The sequence below is a fragment of the Suillus discolor genome (genome assembly GCF_016758755.1).
Source record: "Suillus discolor strain FC423 chromosome Unknown F5147scaffold_106, whole genome shotgun sequence".
Lineage (NCBI taxonomy): Eukaryota > Fungi > Basidiomycota > Agaricomycetes > Boletales > Suillaceae > Suillus > Suillus discolor.
Window position 1 is genome coordinate 23,023 of NW_024541353.1, and position 17,489 is coordinate 40,511.

A 17,489-nucleotide genomic window follows, 5' to 3' on the forward strand; every position below is an offset into this window, starting at 1 on the left:
CACCAATATGAGTGATAGGTGTGTTATTCCGAGAACGTGCATACACATGTCCCAAGCTCAAGTAACTGTAAAGTACATAAAGAAGATTTCCGAGTCTTAAGAAGTACAACCAATCTCCGTACATCGGCGCATTACTCCATCGGCGTCGTATCGCGCTCTTCGTACCTATCCGTAATGAGTGTGACCTCTGCCAGAGATTTGATGTACTGTTCATCGAGGAATGTCAGCATCTTCTTCCGTGTATCTTTGCTCATTTTATCGCTTTTCTGAATGACTGATGTGAATGTCAGTCGATGTTTGTTTAGACTGAGAGTAGTAAGCAACTTACAGACAAACCTGCGTTCGATGTGAGCACATAGTCGAGGAATTGTTTCCTCGAGCGCCCTGTCCCCTGCATTTTTGGCGGAGCGAATAGCCAACATAACATCATCGACAAGGCCAGAATATAGTTTTTGCGCGTTATCCGTACGAAAGTACTCCTCATTCATGTCCTAATGCAAGAATGGCCTGAGCATTTGTTACGAAAAGTCAGGATGATTGTACTCACCTTCATTCGTTGGAGCATTCCTTTGCCACGCTCACTTCCAACGAGATCGTAATGAGCTTTAAGCTCGTTACGAATGAATCCTTTGAAGGATCCACCAAATTCTCTATAGCGAAATAATGATATGTAAAATTGGTGAATAGTGACAAGAGGCCTTGCCTTTGCATCTTCGAAATGGCAAATAAATAGCGCTGTTTTGCGGTATCTAAGATGTCTTCTGCCTTGATGGCATCTTGAACGCGTGTTGCAATCTTTGGTTTTGCGTTTTGTTTCTCTCCGTCCTCTGCACAGCAGTCAAGGTCAACATCGCTTCACTGGCAGTTAGTCCATGAGTACATACTGATAGAGCCTATCGCCGCACGATAGTGACCCAGAATTGACTGAAGCGAAGTGAATACATGATACAGTATGGCGAAGAATGATCCTTACATAGATGAGCAACTCCAGTTCTGATTTCCAGGAATCATTGAACAATTCGTGCCATATCCTTCTCTGAAGATTCAGAAGAACGGATCTACTGTTACAAAACGACGAACCTTGAAACACTCCCTTCCAACATATCGCGTACGAGGTCCTCATTTAGATCGATCCGTTGCCATTCACCCTCTCTGCGCATGGCAGCACGGTAGGTCTGATATGGGTAGACTCCAAGCGACGTAATGATGTCGAGACTGCAGTCAGCGGCCTATGCAGTCAATATTCAATCAGTGTTGGCCGCTGCATACAAAGATTGCGAGGTAGACATTCTCAGCTTCATCTCGAAGAGCGTTCTCCAGCTCGTTGATGCTGTCGTCGATTTTACCTCCTGAATCCTCGCATGTGTCCTCGACAACCTTTCACACTTATTGAGTTCATGTTACTATCAAGTGACATCATCTTACTTACGCGTTTGAACTTTTTCAATGCAATTCTTGCTGCTTTTTGATGGGTTGTTGACATCGAATCGTTCCTGGCGGAGAGAAGCTTGAAGAAACTATTGACTTCGGCGCGTAGCAAGGTACATTGATCTATATGGGCCTTGATGTCGGAAAGTGCTCTTTTGCGGCCAAAGTCGTGGATGTGCCGACACAATTGTGGTATACCAGTCTAAAAAAATCAGTCAGGATATTCGTCTGGTCAAGCAACACATATGGTACATCTTCAGGGTTAGTAAAAACCGAAGGAGCTTTGTTGCGTCCGCCCACGCCCAAAAGTTGGTTGAAATCTGTGCTCCCAACACAAAAAACGGGTAATGGAGGGGGTTCTTTAGCGTTATCCTAACACAAAGAAAGACTTGACTACAATGCCCTTACGAAAGTTAAGTAAAGTACCTGATTACTGATGTTGTGGTATACTTGACGATAGAGATGGAGAAAGACCTCTCGTACACGAGCAGCCCGTTGGTGCTGATGTGATGCAAATGAGCAGATGTAAGATCTCAAAAACGGGTATACATACTGCGATGTATGTGCTCTTGTCAGCCTGCTTGGTTTGCAACTTACTAGTTATTTCATTCCTCTGTGTAATTTTGTAAATTCGGTCGACCGATTGATGATCTTGACATGGATGGATACAAACCCTCTGCTGATGCTCCATATGTTCTTTGAAATTATTATACGTTGGAGCACTGAGTTTCTTGCTGCTATCCTCGAGTTCTTTGAGGCTGTCGCTGAGTCTGTCGATAGCCTGCTGTATGTTTGAATGGCACGTCAGTATCAACTTGGAACTGGCTTATGCACCTGACACATTTCCTGGATTACACTGCGTTGCTTTACATCGAGATGATGTAATTGGTCCTCGTTAATTGGCACCTGGCAAATGATAAACGTGAACTAGACCGGTTAAAGAAACAGGACTGGTGACGTACATCTGCCCCAGTAAGGACTATTAAAAGTGACTCCATGCTTCCGTCTACTCTAATCATTGTTCGCAGGCTATGGTGATCAACTGATGCGTGTGCACAAAGTTTTAGAAAGTTCTTCGGGACTCACAACTTCTTAAGGTAATCGCGCATGGTCTAACAATCAATTTGAGCAGTCAGGTCATACCGGTATTTTTGTCAAGTTTACCTGGTCATCAACTGCCCGCTTGATATCTGCAACTGATACACATAATTAACGCGAGACGAGAGCCCGTCCGAAACGGCAAACCTAATACAACAACCTCGGCGGTTTTGAGGTATTCCTCGGTCCGATTCGTTCTGCCACGAGCATACTGTCAGTGTGACAAAATCCTGAGAATATTTACACTGCTCATCAAACCTCGTTTTATTTGCATCCCCAAAGCCAGGGACGTCTACGAGCGCAACTGCACGGGATGCGAGTACCTCGAATGCTCCATAGATACGAACCCTATAACAAAAGTGAGGCAAGTAGGTCAGGATATTGCAGAGATCTCCACCTGTCTACTAGATGCCAGACAGATGACTCCGGCTAGAGGACCTCAAATAGTCAGCAGTCATCCGCGATTTAAAATTTGTGACGCACTGGCCCCCCCGCTGCGATGTTTGAGTACGAAGTCAGATACGGCCGAAGCTGTGCATGGTTCAGATACGAATTAAACTGTGATTTCCAATTACAACTTTCCTGTAATTCCAGTTTGTCGAAGCCTACGCCACATATAGAGATCTCAGTTCCGAGCTTGGACGCTACAGCCTCATGCTCAAGAAGTGTATGTATATCTTGTTCAGGCGGGGGAAACGATAGGGTACGAAGGCTATGGCAAGAATTGAGCTGTGAAGGGCGAGATTGAGAATGAAGTCAGTGCTCACTGAGGATACACCTGTGCGGTAGTGCCGGCAGAAACATCAGCCCCCAGGTGATAGTACCAGAAAATAACTAGGACTTTCCTGTTTCAACGTTTCCCATGCCTCCATCGCAGGCCCGCTATCATCGTGGGTACCACGTCCGTGATTCGAAGGGCCTTTGTTACGGTATACTTCTCTGCACGCAAAGATAAGCTGATGGTAATGCGGAAGTGAATCTTTCGAAAAATCATACGTACAGGTCATCTAGCATGTTCGATAGAGTCTGTGTACCAGATATGCACGTGAACCGCTGTATTCCAACAGAACGTCATGAATACTTACAGTTTCCCAGTCATGCTCTTCAATGAATTGGACGCTGACCCTCCACTCTGAAGGAGGCAAATTTTCGTAGATCACTTCCGTCTGAACGGATGTACATGCACTGCATAACGAAAGTGTCAGAAACGAGATAGGTAAGGTGAATTTGCTTCTGACCCCTGTCAATTCAAATTAGTTTGATGCTCGACAGGGTCAACAACCATGACATCATGCACTCACATCAGCTGCCGTTGATAATACGGGCGCACCTAGTATCGCATTAATGGCGGTACTCTTGCCAACTCCAGTTCTTCCTATGAACGCGAACTTCCTTGGCTGGAGCTCACTGTCACCGAGTTTCTGTGCGTCTATCTTCCATCGTCCCAGGTCCTTGTCATAATCCTCGCGTCCTCTAGAATCAGCTATCTCCAACTCCTGCTGCAGTTTGTGATTCGCAGCACGTATTAGCTCATAACACCTGTGGATGTCATCTGGCAATATGTGAGCAGTCTCGGATGGATCATGAACTTGACCTTCAAGTTGTTCCAAGACTGGGTTTTCCATGGAGTTTGTTGTTGGAAGTTGGAACCAAGCGCTTCATCCGCATTGTTGCCCAAGGCCGCCTCGTGTTATGCACACATGACTTTCGCGACAAGTAATGGATACCGTGACTATTTGCATGATGCAAAGACGTTAAAAACCAAATTCCTCGAGGCCTCATTGATCCGAGTCGTCCACGCGACGCACATGCTTCTTGAAATCCACACTTGAGAATCGAATCGACTCGAACATATGGAAACCAGCGCTCTATTTGTCAGCAAGAATCATTGCAAAGACCTGTAGATGAATCTCATTCACGACAATTGGACATGCTCATTGAGGATGATGAACCTGATGAGTATCTCTCATTGACTCGGGAGACACCAAACCTTGACGCGAGTCTGACTGTCTTATCATGCTGGTCTGGGAGTTTTCTGATTTCAAGTAGGACATGTGATGGATGAAGATTTCAAACGCCAAGCCAACCCGTTCCGTGGGCGGCAACATAGTGGCGCACCATTAAGTTTTAGGGGAGGCTAATTAAAACTCCGATGCAGTTCTCAATTCTCAAAGCCGCATTAGCCTCAATTGCAACATGGCCGGTTGGAACAGCATCATTTTTGAGGACCCGACGTCTGGTCATCCTATGCTGCCTCAGGTCGTTCAAGTTATGCGATGCATCTATACTGCCATCAATCCAGAACGTCCACCACCATTTACGGTGGACATCTGGTGGCACTCGTTAAGCCTATCATACCAGGTACAGGAGTCTGGACGCGAACCATCAATTGTCATCCTCAATCTTCGAGAAGGAGAACCACATCAGCCGGCTATGGACACCCATTTTATGATCAACTTGAACACCATGCGTGTCCATGATAAATTTCAGGACCATCGTTTCCCGGTACCCCAGGAGATCCTGCCCGTCCTAGGAGAACTTAAAGAATACGTGAGGAGCACTGTCCGAGGCAGATGGGAAGCGAAAGAAGCGCAGAACCGCGAGACAGCCCGTCGCCTTGAGAAAGAGCGAGAAGAACAACGAAATCGAGTACAGGCGAGTAAAGTACATAGTTGCAAGTGTGTTGCAAAATTCATTCCTTCTTGAGCACAGGCCTTTTGTCGTGGTCTTGTTGAGAACGGTTTCATTGATGAAGATGATGCGAGTCACTTCTCCGGTGACAGTCTGCATTGTCCTGTCTGTTCAGCGAGGCAGACATCGTGCAATATGTGCAAGGTCATCTCCTGCTCCAATGGTGACTGTGAAGTCTCTTCCGCCATTCCTATCGTACAGTGTTCCAATCATCACAACACGAAATTCTGCACCTCGTGTTTGGAACTTCCAGGCTCTCTGCCGCGTCTGGGCAAATGTCCCATGTGCGCACGCTGGTTCTGTTCATCAGAGCTTCAATGGTGTATCGGGCGCCCAGTTTCTAATGACGGAACCGGACTTTCCCCACCAAATATTGATGTAACCCGATTACACTCTGCGCGTCCCTTGTCTTGCCGGACCATCGCCTGTATGGATAATAGCCGAGAGAACGGAAAGAATGGGCGTCGCTGCTGCAATGCTCGTTGTTGGTCTCGGGTGGGTACCGCAACGTGCCCTGATTGTATCACACAGGATAGTTTCGCCTGTCCCTGTGGTCAATACTGGACTTGAGGTGGCTGTGAGTCACAGGCTTCTTCCGCTAGTCGGTTTATCACATGCCCTGGGTGCCACCGGCGTTTCTGTTCATCGTCGTGCTCATACATCGGGACCTGCGAGCTGTGCAATCATGTGGAGCCCTGTCGCGACTGCATCAGGGACGGAAAGAGCGTAGAAGGAGAGCACATCATGTTTATGTGCCAGGGCTGCAGAGGTCTCCTGTGCGAGACATGTTCTGATCTTGACGAGAAAACATGCTGCAGATGTGATCAGAGCATTTGTAAGCTTTGTGCACAGGAAGAAGACGACAGCGATTATCCTGATATAGTCTGTGATCAGTGCAGAGCTTCGAGTGATCAGTACGATGATGAGGATATGGTTTACGGTGATGAATGCATGGCTTACGGTGATTACTTTTAATGTGGCGCATCGTTCACGAACTATCTTGTATTATAATCTGTGTCTAATGTTACTGTAAATCTCGCTAGCACCTCATACCCGCGGTGGCCTCGAAGGAATTCAACGGGTACAGCTGAACACCACGACCGTTAATTTACAACTTTTCTGGCCGTTTGAGACAATTCAAGTTCGTGAGCTCAAGGTGTCCCTGATATTGGAGGGTGTGGCTCATGTGGTCCATCACGACTCGATGAGCCAACTGAAGTGCGGGAACATGTAAGATCTATGTATAACGGAAATCACATTGAGGATGTACTAACAATATACAGTATCACGTGCGATCCAAGAGAAACGGGCCGAACAAAAGCAGTCTCGAAACGATCACGAAATCAGTGGGGCAACGGGAATTATCATCAAGTGCGATGTATATGCGGGGAGCCTATGCTGAGGATAGCAAGGTAGGCAATCCCCAAAATAGCGTCTTGCGAGGAAGGAGGTCTGCCAGTTGCGGTATGAACACCTGTAACCCTAAACTGCAAGATTGTTGGGGTGCCTTCTCCAACGATACTGGATGTTCCCGCTGGTGGCGTGTTAGAAATGTCAGATTGCTATACCTTTATTCAATGGTGGTGCGATGCCTTAAATATCATCAACATGGGATGGATCTCCTGGTCCCGAGTTGGGAAATATATGTACCTTGAATTGCGAAGATGCCCACAATTACTTTAACTTATCCCTCCAAATAAGCATGCGCTGCCAGTGCAATGTAAGCTTGTGACCAACCTGGCCCACGGACAAGTCGAGTGGCGAAGCCTGTAACATCAAATATGCTAGTCCAAACTGATTACGAGTCCAAGTGCAATGTACACGTGGGATTGCTGTAGGGTTGAAATCGGGATTTAAAACGTGTATTTTTGATCATCGTTCGAAGATTCAAAGTGCCTCAGGCCTCCTGGCAAGAACCCTCTGACTTTGTGACAGTGGCGGCGCAATGAGGATGCAGCGAGGTGGTGAATTTCCAGCTGACCGGCCCAAAATTTCCACAACCATAGTATTGCAAGGTCCATGAGTGCCGGTGAAAGGTGGTTATTGTTGTCCCGAGCCGCGTGCCCTTCAGCATCGATGGGTACAAGATGGGAGGGCGCTGGATTATGTAACTCGTATAGTTTCGAAAATTGAAATACCGCAATGACCTCGAGGCATGCACATTGCACATGCCAACTTGTCATGATACTAATCAATCCATCATTGAGCGCAAGCCTGCGCACGCTCCAGGCTTCTACGCTGTACAAATTTGCCAAGATTAAAATTCAAGATCGAGTCAAATCAACTAGTCCTTGAATAACACCTTGCCAACCTACCGTGACTGAAGTACTGATACTTAGGTTCACACCATCAGAAACAAAGTATCGTTAGGCGTCGTGCTTTGATGTTCCGTTTCAGGTGTGTATATATAGTGTGTTTCACTTCGAACTCCCTTGACCTCATGATATGAATTAGGAACGTCCGTCGTCTTTCTCCCTTCTATCAAGGTTTGACCAGGGGAGATTAAGACCTCACCCTGAACCCACTCTACAACGAGGTGTTGAATCTCCAGCCAACTGGTTCCCAACTTCCGTAACCATATAAGTTCCGAGCGTCTTTCTACCGGTCTAGCAGTCCATCTTTCACCTCTTGCAGTGAAATGTGCCTCGCTGTGAGCTAGTCAGGCGTAATGCAACAAACAAGCTATGACATGCAACATCTCCAACGGTCTGATTTGGTGTTTGATCTTACACCGTGACGGAGCTCAACTTACTTTGCACCTTAAAACGTTCAACACGAACTAAGTCTATATCAACTCGCAGTTCCAAAGTTTTTTCCATCATATCATTCGAAATGTCGCATTCATATCGTGATGTTTTCCAGACCTTTCCCGCGTATCGGATGGGATCGCCTCCAGTTACGTCTGATGCTGACCGTTCTCTCGAGTTCCCTCGCAGACCTGGCTCGCCGTACAGACCGAAGTTGAAATGCCAATCGGTATCTCAAACAATCAATGCCAGATCAGATAGTGACAAGGAAACTTCATCACTGCCTCTAGTTTGGGTGAGTGATCATCTACGTTCTATCTGGCGGACAAAATCAAACTATGACACAGGTTGAAGTCCGAGACAACGTTATCCCGCCTCACGCTGTTCCATTCGCCTCGGACAGTCACGGTCCTCTTTTCATAGCCCGAGCTTATCTAGAAGTAAGTCTTCTCATGCAAAAGCTCTATCATTTGTGACTTATGAGTGCAGGGAGCATTTTGTAAGTCAGCTCCATCAGGCATCGATTTTGCTCATTCGTGTCACCCGCAACAGTCCTGGGCAAGGCTGGTCCTCAGCTCACTAGCGGTGCTATCATTAGCTACGGAAGTTTGGAAATAACGGTAGTAACCGCAACTTTTGAAGTCGTAATTTTGCTGAACGTATAACCTAGGTGACCCGGTATGATGTACTCGTGTGCGCCGGACGGCTGAGTTGGGAGATCCCGTATTCTTCTGGGACAAGCGTCATGCGCCAGGACACCGTCATCACAAAATATCACATCAATCACGGTCTTGAACAAGCTCTCACGTATCATCAGGATATTCCTGAAAACGCCTATAATTCCGCAGATAATCACGACGAGGTCGATAACAACCAGCGTTCGGCGACTCCCGATCCTGACCCCGCCATCGTCGCATCGCATACCAGGGCCCGCAGCTACTCTACATATGGCCTTTCGTCAAAAGAATCTTTAGATGTTGACATATTGAAAGCTCGCGACACTTTCGTTCCCCTGAAATCTCCTCTTGAGCTAACGGAACGGTCACGATCACTCCCTCCCCGGGCAAGACGTTCAGCCGAGTCAAGCTTTGACGCTAGGGCGGAACTGGGTGCTTTTCGGTGCGACAGTGCACAAAGTGCTGATGTTACTACGGTCATTACGTCCGCTACTCACAGGTCTGAGCATGCACCGGTGTCCCGCCCAAGTGTGGTAACGTCATCGAAACCTCGAGTCCATCTCGATTGCACCAGTCAAGGATCTTACAGGCTCCCTACGTGAGTTGACGGTGACAACTGGGAGACACTTTTTAACGAGGAGTTTTCACAGCGTGGCTAGTGCTGTTGAATACTCAGCAAATGAGCGAGGCACCCCAGTTGGTTCGTTCGGTGGATCTGAAATCACAGGGTTCCGCGAGGTAGTGAATGTCGATGGTCGGAGTGCATATAGCAGTTCACCTCGTGAACCTCCAGCTCAATCGGTACATGCTGGTTTTGCCCAGGATGTCTTACCGCGTCGAAGATATTCAAACACTGGTATCGCTCCTTCCACGCCTGTAAATCACCACACAAACCAGTTCTTGTCGACTTCGGCAACGAGCCATTCATTGGCAAGCAATGTCCTTGATTCTCGATTCACCAATACTCTCAATCCTTCGTCGAAGGACGACTCTCAGTTCACCCCCACGCATTACTCATTTTCCTCGCACAAAGTGTCGAGTGATTCGCCACTGTCTCAACCATCTACAGTTTTCTCTCGTGGTACTTGGGCAGGCACCCAAGGAACCCTTGCTCTGTGTCTCTGCATCCTTGATGATGTCGAAGACACGAGCAAACATCAGTCAAAACTGGTCAACTGTCCCGTACACCCTCCTGCAGACACGATCGGCATCTCTGGCAATTTGAGCGATTTCGGGCATGTCGATCAGTACGATCAGTGGGCATCTCCTGTTGCCAAAACGCATGTATGGCAACGTGGTATGCAACACCAGAAATCTCACTTGAAGGATAGCCCAAGTCACGTTCCACAATCTCCTACATTTCTATCCACCGATTCACCCCCAGCTCAGAACTCTCTCGTTGGTGATCATACAGGTATTGACCTACGTTCGACTCATTACTCACGTCATGACGTGCAAAGAAGGCCCGCCGAGACGTTATCCGAGGACGAAAACACGACTGTCTCGGAGCATGTGTGTGGCTGTGAGTCGGAGCATGTATGCGACTCCGAGCATTGGCAGCTTGTCTCCCGAACAACCTTTGGCATCGAAGCGCAAACCTGTGATGGTACTGGAAGCGATGTAATCGCCAGCGAGCTTCCCGCACCAATCACCATTAACCCGTCGAACGCTGGGATCGTGACGAGCGAAGTCAAACTTCTGCCTCATCCTATGCCGCTCATAACCTCTGCATCTCAAGTAGCTGGAGACAGCAAACGGGAGCACAGTCGTGGCGTAGTGCAGGAGAGCACTCTTGAACGGGAGCTCGTTCAAGAGAATCGGGTCGCAGTTACTGCAGTATCCCAAAATATAAGCACGGGGGAGTCAACATCGGTTGTTTCCTCTCGCGGAACCCTGGTAACTGAAGAATGTGCACCATTGTCGACTGTCACGTGTAGTCCGAGCTTGCCTCCTTCACAACAGCAGCCTGCCCAGACAATCTCATGTAATGACGGCTCAGTTATGGATGACGAGCTCCATAAGCATCGCGAGTGCGCAGATTCATCTGTCATCGTCTGTGCATCCGTGGCACATGAGGAAAACAATAGTTCAACCAGAGTCGTCGCGGTCGAGAGCACCCAGAAGACAAGTCCAGCATCGAACGATATTCGAAACTCATCTTTCATTCAAAGTACACTGACGATAGTCGAGAGTCCCTCCCTGACTTCTAACAGACACGAGGAACTCTACGATCAAGACGTAGCCAGGGACAAGCCTAGTCAAGTTACCCCGTACGTCTTCCCATGTTGTGTTTACTCTCAACTGAAATTGTCTAGCACTCCGAAACTTGTGGATGAGAGGGAGGATTGCAAGCGCCAAACTGTGGAGGGCAGAGAAGACTCTCATGATCAAGGGACGGAAAGCGATGTTAAGCAAAATCTCACATCATATTCCCGTACTGTTAGGATTGTCGAAGGAAACACGTCGAAGTCCACGGTGTTGAACGATGATAGGACGATAAATGAGGGCGCCGACGGTGTCGCATTGTCCCTGTCCAATCCCGGGTCGAAAATGTATCCTTCGTACGTGATGCACTTTCAGTTCTTTACCCTCCAATAAACCTCCTTTAGCGAACCGGGTGTTCCGCAGGACTCGGGGATCAATCGCATTGAATCTGGATACGAACACCAGTCTTTGAACCTCGACACAGTTTCAAGGAATTCCATTCAGATATCCAGCCATGATTCGGCCAAGAGCAGTGAAGAGCACATCCAAAGACAGTCAGCCCTAAATTTATCCCTCAGGAACGAGTGAGTTACTGATGATAAGCTCAACAGGGGTCGTGAAGTAGACTCCTCTGTTCTGGTCCAGTCGTCCTTGATACCTGCGGCGAACATTGGAACACTAGCACCGGCCCCACGCGGGGCTGTCGAGAATACGCGGAATTCGAGTCTAGCATACAATGATCTCAGGAACTCGTCTTCAGCTGAAAGCACGTGCATGACGGGTCAGACTTCTTCCCTAGTAATTGACCTGAAAGACCGATCCTGTGGTCAAATTGTAGGCACGAAACTACCTACTCAAAGCTTCTCGTACGTAGATTCTACGCCGTATTTGCCCCACTGACATTATCCAGGACTCCGAATGTTTATGTCGACGACAGAGTGCTTGTATCAGCAGATTGTATGCGCCAGGATCCTCAGGGCAGAGGAGGCTATCATGCACGGGAGGTGGAGAGTGAGGCTACACTCAACTCGGAGTCTTATTCCACTGCCGTCGAGAGTGTCAGGCAGTCAGAGAGTGCCATAATATTGAAAGCTGGTGGACGGTCAGATAAGGACGCTAACAGCGATGTCTCATCCCTGTCATCGACTTACGCTGAGCATAAGCTATCTCTTTCGTAGGTGACAATCCCATTCAAGTTTGAGCTACTGACAATACTCCTTTTTCAGTGAACCGGACGTTCCACAGGATGGGGGAATCAATCCCATTCAGTCTGCATGCGAGCACCAGTCCTCAGAGATTAACGTAGCTTCGGATGACGAGCTCTATAGGCATCGCGAGTGCACAGACTCATCTGTCATCGCCTATTCATCCGTGGCACACGGGGAAAACGATACTTCAACCAGAGTCATCACGGTCGAGAGCACACAGAAGACAAGTCCAGCATCAAACGATATTCGAAACTCATCTTTCGCTCAAAGTACATCGACGATAGCCGAGAGTACCTCTCTAGCTGCTAACAGACACGAGGAACCCTGTGATCAAGATGTAGCCAGGGACAAGCCTAGTCAAATCTCCCCGTACGTCTTTCCCACGCTATGTTTACTCTCAACTAAGATTGTCTAGCACTCCGAAACTTCAGAGTGAGACCGAGGATGTATTCACGGATTACAAGCGTCAAACTATGGAGGGCAAAGAAGACCATTATGATCAAGGGACGGCAAGCGAGGTCAAGCAAAATCTCACATCATATTCCCGTACTGTCAAGATTATCGAAGGAAACACGTCGAAGTCCGCCATATTAGACGATGACAAGAGGATAAATGAGAGCGCCGACGGTGTCGCGTTGTCCCTATCCTCTGTCAATCCTGGGTCCAAAGTGTCTCCTTCGTGCGTGATATCATTCAAGTGCTTCACCCTCCAATAAACCTCTTTTAGCGAATCGGATGTTCCGCGGGACTCGGGGACTAATCATATCGAATTTGCATACGAACATCGCCTCAACATAGCTTCAAAGAATTCCAACCAGATATCCAACCATGATTCGTCTGAGAGCAGTGAAGGGCACATCCAAAGGCAGTCAGCCCAAAATTTATCCTTTAGCAAGGAACGATTTACTGATGATAAGCTCAACAGGAGTCGTGAAGACGTAGACTCCTCTGTGCTGGTCCGATCGTCCTTAGTAACTGCGGAGAACATTGAAGCACCAGCATCAGCCCCACGCAGAGCTGTCGAGAGCACGCAGAAGTCGATTCTAGTATACAATGATCTTGAGAACTCGTCGTTGCCTCAAGGCATGTGGATGATGGGTCAGACTTCCTCGGTAATTGACCTAAAAGGCGGATCCTGCGGTCAATCTGTTGTAGGCGCGGATCTATCTACTCAAAGCTTCTCGTACGTAGCTCCTACGTCGTGTTTCCCCCACTGACATTATCTAGTACTGCGAATGTTTATGTCGAGCACGACAGAGTGCCTGTATCGACAAATTGTATGCCCCAAGGTTTGGAGGGCAGAGGAGGCTATCATGCACGGGAGGTGGAGAGTCAGGTGACGTTCAAATCGGAATCTTATTCCAGTGCCGTCGAGAGTGTCAGGCAATCAGAGAGTACCATGGTATTGGACGCTGGTGGACGATCAGATAAGGACGCTAACAGTAACGTTTCATACCTGCCATCAACTTACGCTGAGCGTAAGCTGTCTTCTTCGTAAGTGATAATCCCGTTCAAGTTTGAGCTGCTAACAATATTTTTTCAGTGAATCGGGCCTCCCACAAGATGCGGGAATCAATGTCACTCAGTCTGCACACGAGCACCACTCCTCAGATATCGACGTAGCTTCGGCGACTTCCGTGCAAACCTTGGGCCATCGCGCGATTGAGAACAGAGTCGAGAGTTCTCTGGTCACTATACAAGAAGGACCTTGCTTTCAATATGTGGCGATAGACGAACCTTGTCAACACTTATCGTATGTAATCCCTATGCTATTTATTGTCCTCGACTAAGGTTATTCAGCGCTCCGAAAATTGACAGCAACGAACCATCGGAGTGCGTGCACCAGGCTGTGGAGAGCAAGGGCGACCGTCATGAACTGGAGACGGAAAGCAAGTTCAACCTCAGCTTGACAGCAGATTCCCATCCTGTCGGGATTGTCGAGCGATCCACGTCGAAGACTGTGGTATCGAAAATTCATGGTCAAACGAATCAGAACACCAATGTCCCTCCGTTTTCTTTGTCCCAAATGGCCACGCTGTCTCCTTCGTAAGTGACATACCATTTGAGCGCCTGATATTGAGATAAACCTCTCCCAGTGACCCGGGCATCCCACAGGATGCGGAAGCCGATCTTATACAGTCTGGATGCGAGCACCAGTCTTCTACTGGGGTAGACGCAGCTTCAATTGACCTTGTGCAGACCTCGAACTATGATTACTCAACTGAGACCCAAGGGTACCGATCAGCTCAGTTATTCTCTTGTAGCAACGTGCCTGGATCAACCATATCTACCCACGTCTACCTGTCCTTGGAACAGAACAATTCAAATTCACCACCATCCATCGACAAAGCAGTTGAGAATACGCAGGAGTCGAGTTCGGTCAATGGAATTTCGAAATCTCTGACATCGACGACATATCAGAGTCATTCTCTTGTCGCTAGCGCGCACGAAGAATCTTGTGGCCAAGATATGACCAAGGACCAGCCTAATCAAGGTTCATCGTACGTAGTTCCTACTATACTGCGTCCACCCTTGGCTAAGACTGTCCAGCTCCCCAAAATATGAGGTTGACGAAGAGGGTGTAACAGCAGATCGCATGCAACAGGCCATCATGGAGTTGAGATGCGAGTCCCAGTCTGATGTCAACGAGGTTTCAAAGACTTTCGAATCGGAGCACACCTGGAGTTATCACTCGCCTGTGAACAGTGAATGGCACAGCCAACGACAGTCAGTTTAGACATTCTCTTCTAGTGATATGTCAGTTACTGATTTGAAGGGCAGAGGAGACTATCATGCACGGGAGGTGGAGAGTGAGGTTACGCTCAAATCGAAGCCTTATTTCAGTGCCGTCGAGAGTGCCATAGTATTCAACGCTGGGGGTCGATCAGATGAGGACGCTAAGAGCGACATCTCATCCCTGTCATCAACTTACACTGAGCGCAAGCTGTCTCTTTCGTAAGTGACAACCTCATTCAAATTTGAGCTCCTTATAATACACCTTTTACAGTGAACCGGGTGTCCCACAGGATGCGGGAATCAATTTCATTCAGTCTGGACGAGAGCACCAGACCTCAAAGATCAACGTAGCTTCAAAGACTTTCGTGCGAACCTCAAGCCATCGCTCAATTGAGAACAGAGTTCAGAGTTCTCTAGTCACTGTGCAAGAAGGACCTTGGTGCCAACCTCGTCAATGTTTTTCGTATGTATTCCCTATGCTGTGTATTTTTGTCCTCGACTAAGGTTAACTAGCGTTCGGAAACTTGACATCAACGAACTACCAGAGTGTGTAATTCCTACTATACTGCGTTCACCCTTGACTAAGATTGGCTAGCTCTCCAAAACATGAAGCTGATGAAGAGGGTGTGACTGCTGATCGCATGCACCAGGCTATCGTAGAGTCGAGATGCGAGCGCCAGTCTTTAGATGTCAACAAGGTTTCGAAGACTTTCGAATCGGAACCCACCTGGATTCATCACTCGCTTGAGAGCGGTGAATGGCACACCCAACGACAGTCAGTTTTAGACATTTTCTTCTAGCGCCAAGACACTTACTGATGATACACTCGGCAGAGGTCGACAGCAAGTATATTCATCTGGTATCGTCGGACCTCAAGTTGGAGAGAGCAATACAACTCCACAATTCTTAAACATCACAGTCAAGAACACACATACGTCAAGTACAACGCCTGATGATCTTTGGAGCTCACCTGTGCCTGAAGGCACATCAGCGATGGAGCAGACTCCTCCTGCAGGTGATTCCTTACAAGGGGCTCCTGATCGTAATGTGACCAGGGTCCGATATAGTAGTCGAAGCTCATCGTACGTAGTTCTTACACTTAGTGATATTAACTTGACTAAAATTATCTAGCATCCCGAAATTTGAGGACAACAATGTCGACGTATCAGCAGGTTATATGCGCCAGGCTTCGGTGACCAGAGGAGACTATCATGAACAGAGGATGGACAGCGAGGTTGAGCAAAATTTGGCGTATCATTTCTGCAGCGTTGGAATGCTCGGGCGATCGACGTCAGACACTGTGACAGCGAACAATGATAGGCGGATGGATAAGGACGCCGAAGACACTGCATTTCCCCTGTCCTCGACTACTATAAGGTCCAAACTGTCAATCGCGTAAGTAGTGCGCTATTCGAACTTCTTACAGTGGAATAATATCCTTGCAGTGAGCCAGACATTCTACGGGATGTGGCTACCTCTTCAAAGGTCATCACGACCTCAACGAATTCTACGCAGACTTCGAGTTATAGGTCGACTGTGGATAATGAACACATCTACCAACAGCCAGCCCAAACTTCCTCCTGGAGTAACGAGTCTCCCGTCAACCAATCGCAAACAACTACCCCCGTCCACCTGTTCTCAGTACCTGGAGAAAACAATCCAACACCAGCACAGCCCTTCAGCGTAGCATCATCCAAGAACACGCAGCAACCGAATCCAGCCTTTAATAGTCCAGATTCATCTTTACCTGAAGGGCCCACGACAGGTCAGACCTCTTCTTCGGCCACTTACGAATGCGGGGAACCCTGCGGTCGAGATGAGGCTAGAGACCTGCCTAGTCAAGGCTCCTCGTACGTTGTATCTACTTCTACGTTGTGCTTGCCCTCGACTGAGAATTGTCTAGTACACCGAAACTCAGGGACGACAAAGAGGATATATTGGCATATTGCACGTTCCAGGGTATTGTCTCGAATGAGGGTGACCGTCCTGCGCCATGTGCTGAAGGAACCCTAGGTGTAGAAGACCATTGCCTGAAGGCAGGACCAACGGTCACATCTGTGACTTGTGATTCAATCACCGTCCAATGCTCATCCCAGACGAAGAATCAAGAGAATACTTTATGTGCTGCTGACACGAGACGATGTGGTGCGCTGGGGACTGCGTGTGACACTTGCTCAACACCGTCAGATGATTGTACAAACACGGCGCCTAATGATTGTCCCCCGGCCGATGGACAATTAACGCAAACTGCTGCTATCGATTGCGCATATAATTGTCCTTCGACCATGGACTCCAAATCATGCTGTCCCGAACCTAAGGGACCTCCGTACGTGTCATACATTTTGAGGCTTTATATTGTAATAAACTTCGTGCAGAGAGCCCTGTGGTGACGTCATCAAGAAATCGTGTGCAAGCGATTGTTGTCCTGCGCCATGCGCTGAAGGAACCCCAGGTGTGAAAGTGCGAGAAGGCGATTGCACGAAGGCACAACCAACAGTCACATGTGGTGTGACCTGTGATTCAAACACGGTCCGATGCTCATCTCAGACGGAGAATAATACTTCATGTGCTGCTGCTGACACGAAACGATGTGATGCGCGTCACACCTGCTCAATACCGTCGGATGATTGTGGGGCGTGCACAAACACGGCGCCTAATGATTGTCCCCCAGCCGATGAACAGTTAGCACAAACTGCTAC

The 17,489-nt window shown here is 48.1% G+C and overlaps 3 protein-coding genes across 3 annotated transcripts; 2 read left to right on the forward strand and 1 right to left on the reverse strand.

Annotated features, from left to right (window-relative positions):
* Positions 1 to 11: 11 nt before the first annotated feature.
* Positions 12 to 4,155, reverse strand: F5147DRAFT_764469 (uncharacterized protein; the record flags this gene model as incomplete). Its single annotated transcript, XM_041440707.1, has 26 exons — positions 3,828 to 4,155; positions 3,612 to 3,692; positions 3,527 to 3,552; positions 3,351 to 3,465; positions 3,294 to 3,304; positions 3,010 to 3,238; positions 2,924 to 2,955; positions 2,785 to 2,874; positions 2,674 to 2,723; positions 2,593 to 2,624; positions 2,515 to 2,540; positions 2,391 to 2,457; positions 2,263 to 2,334; positions 2,102 to 2,209; positions 1,982 to 2,041; positions 1,855 to 1,929; positions 1,681 to 1,800; positions 1,430 to 1,630; positions 1,288 to 1,377; positions 1,081 to 1,229; positions 974 to 1,031; positions 885 to 924; positions 692 to 827; positions 548 to 650; positions 337 to 491; positions 12 to 206 (listed from the first exon to the last, which is right to left on the reverse strand). Coding segments are annotated over exons 1-26 (2,643 nt in total), but the record flags the coding sequence as incomplete, so codon positions are not given.
* A 526-nt stretch (positions 4,156 to 4,681) lies between these two features.
* F5147DRAFT_29155 (uncharacterized protein) lies at positions 4,682 to 5,876 on the forward strand. The gene is made up of 2 exons (XM_041429063.1): positions 4,682 to 5,181; positions 5,239 to 5,876. The coding sequence occupies exons 1-2, from the start codon at positions 4,723 to 4,725 to the stop codon at positions 5,785 to 5,787; spliced, it is 1,008 nt and encodes a 335-aa protein (XP_041286103.1). The 5' UTR covers positions 4,682 to 4,722; the 3' UTR covers positions 5,788 to 5,876.
* Positions 5,877 to 8,049: 2,173 nt separating this feature from the next.
* On the forward strand, positions 8,050 to 17,089 carry F5147DRAFT_764471 (uncharacterized protein; the record flags this gene model as incomplete). The annotated part of the gene is made up of 28 exons (XM_041440708.1): positions 8,050 to 8,259; positions 8,312 to 8,404; positions 8,454 to 8,463; positions 8,517 to 8,623; positions 8,782 to 9,083; positions 9,141 to 9,239; positions 9,292 to 10,911; positions 10,957 to 11,202; positions 11,251 to 11,430; positions 11,458 to 11,712; positions 11,757 to 12,020; positions 12,073 to 12,423; positions 12,470 to 12,733; positions 12,782 to 13,237; positions 13,282 to 13,548; positions 13,598 to 13,807; positions 13,855 to 14,100; positions 14,151 to 14,555; positions 14,605 to 14,781; positions 14,836 to 15,009; positions 15,062 to 15,253; positions 15,304 to 15,336; positions 15,386 to 15,565; positions 15,624 to 15,872; positions 15,922 to 16,185; positions 16,236 to 16,640; positions 16,694 to 16,749; positions 16,804 to 17,089. Coding segments are annotated over 28 exons (7,599 nt in total), but the record flags the coding sequence as incomplete, so codon positions are not given.
* Between the last annotated feature and the right edge of the window lie 400 nt (positions 17,090 to 17,489).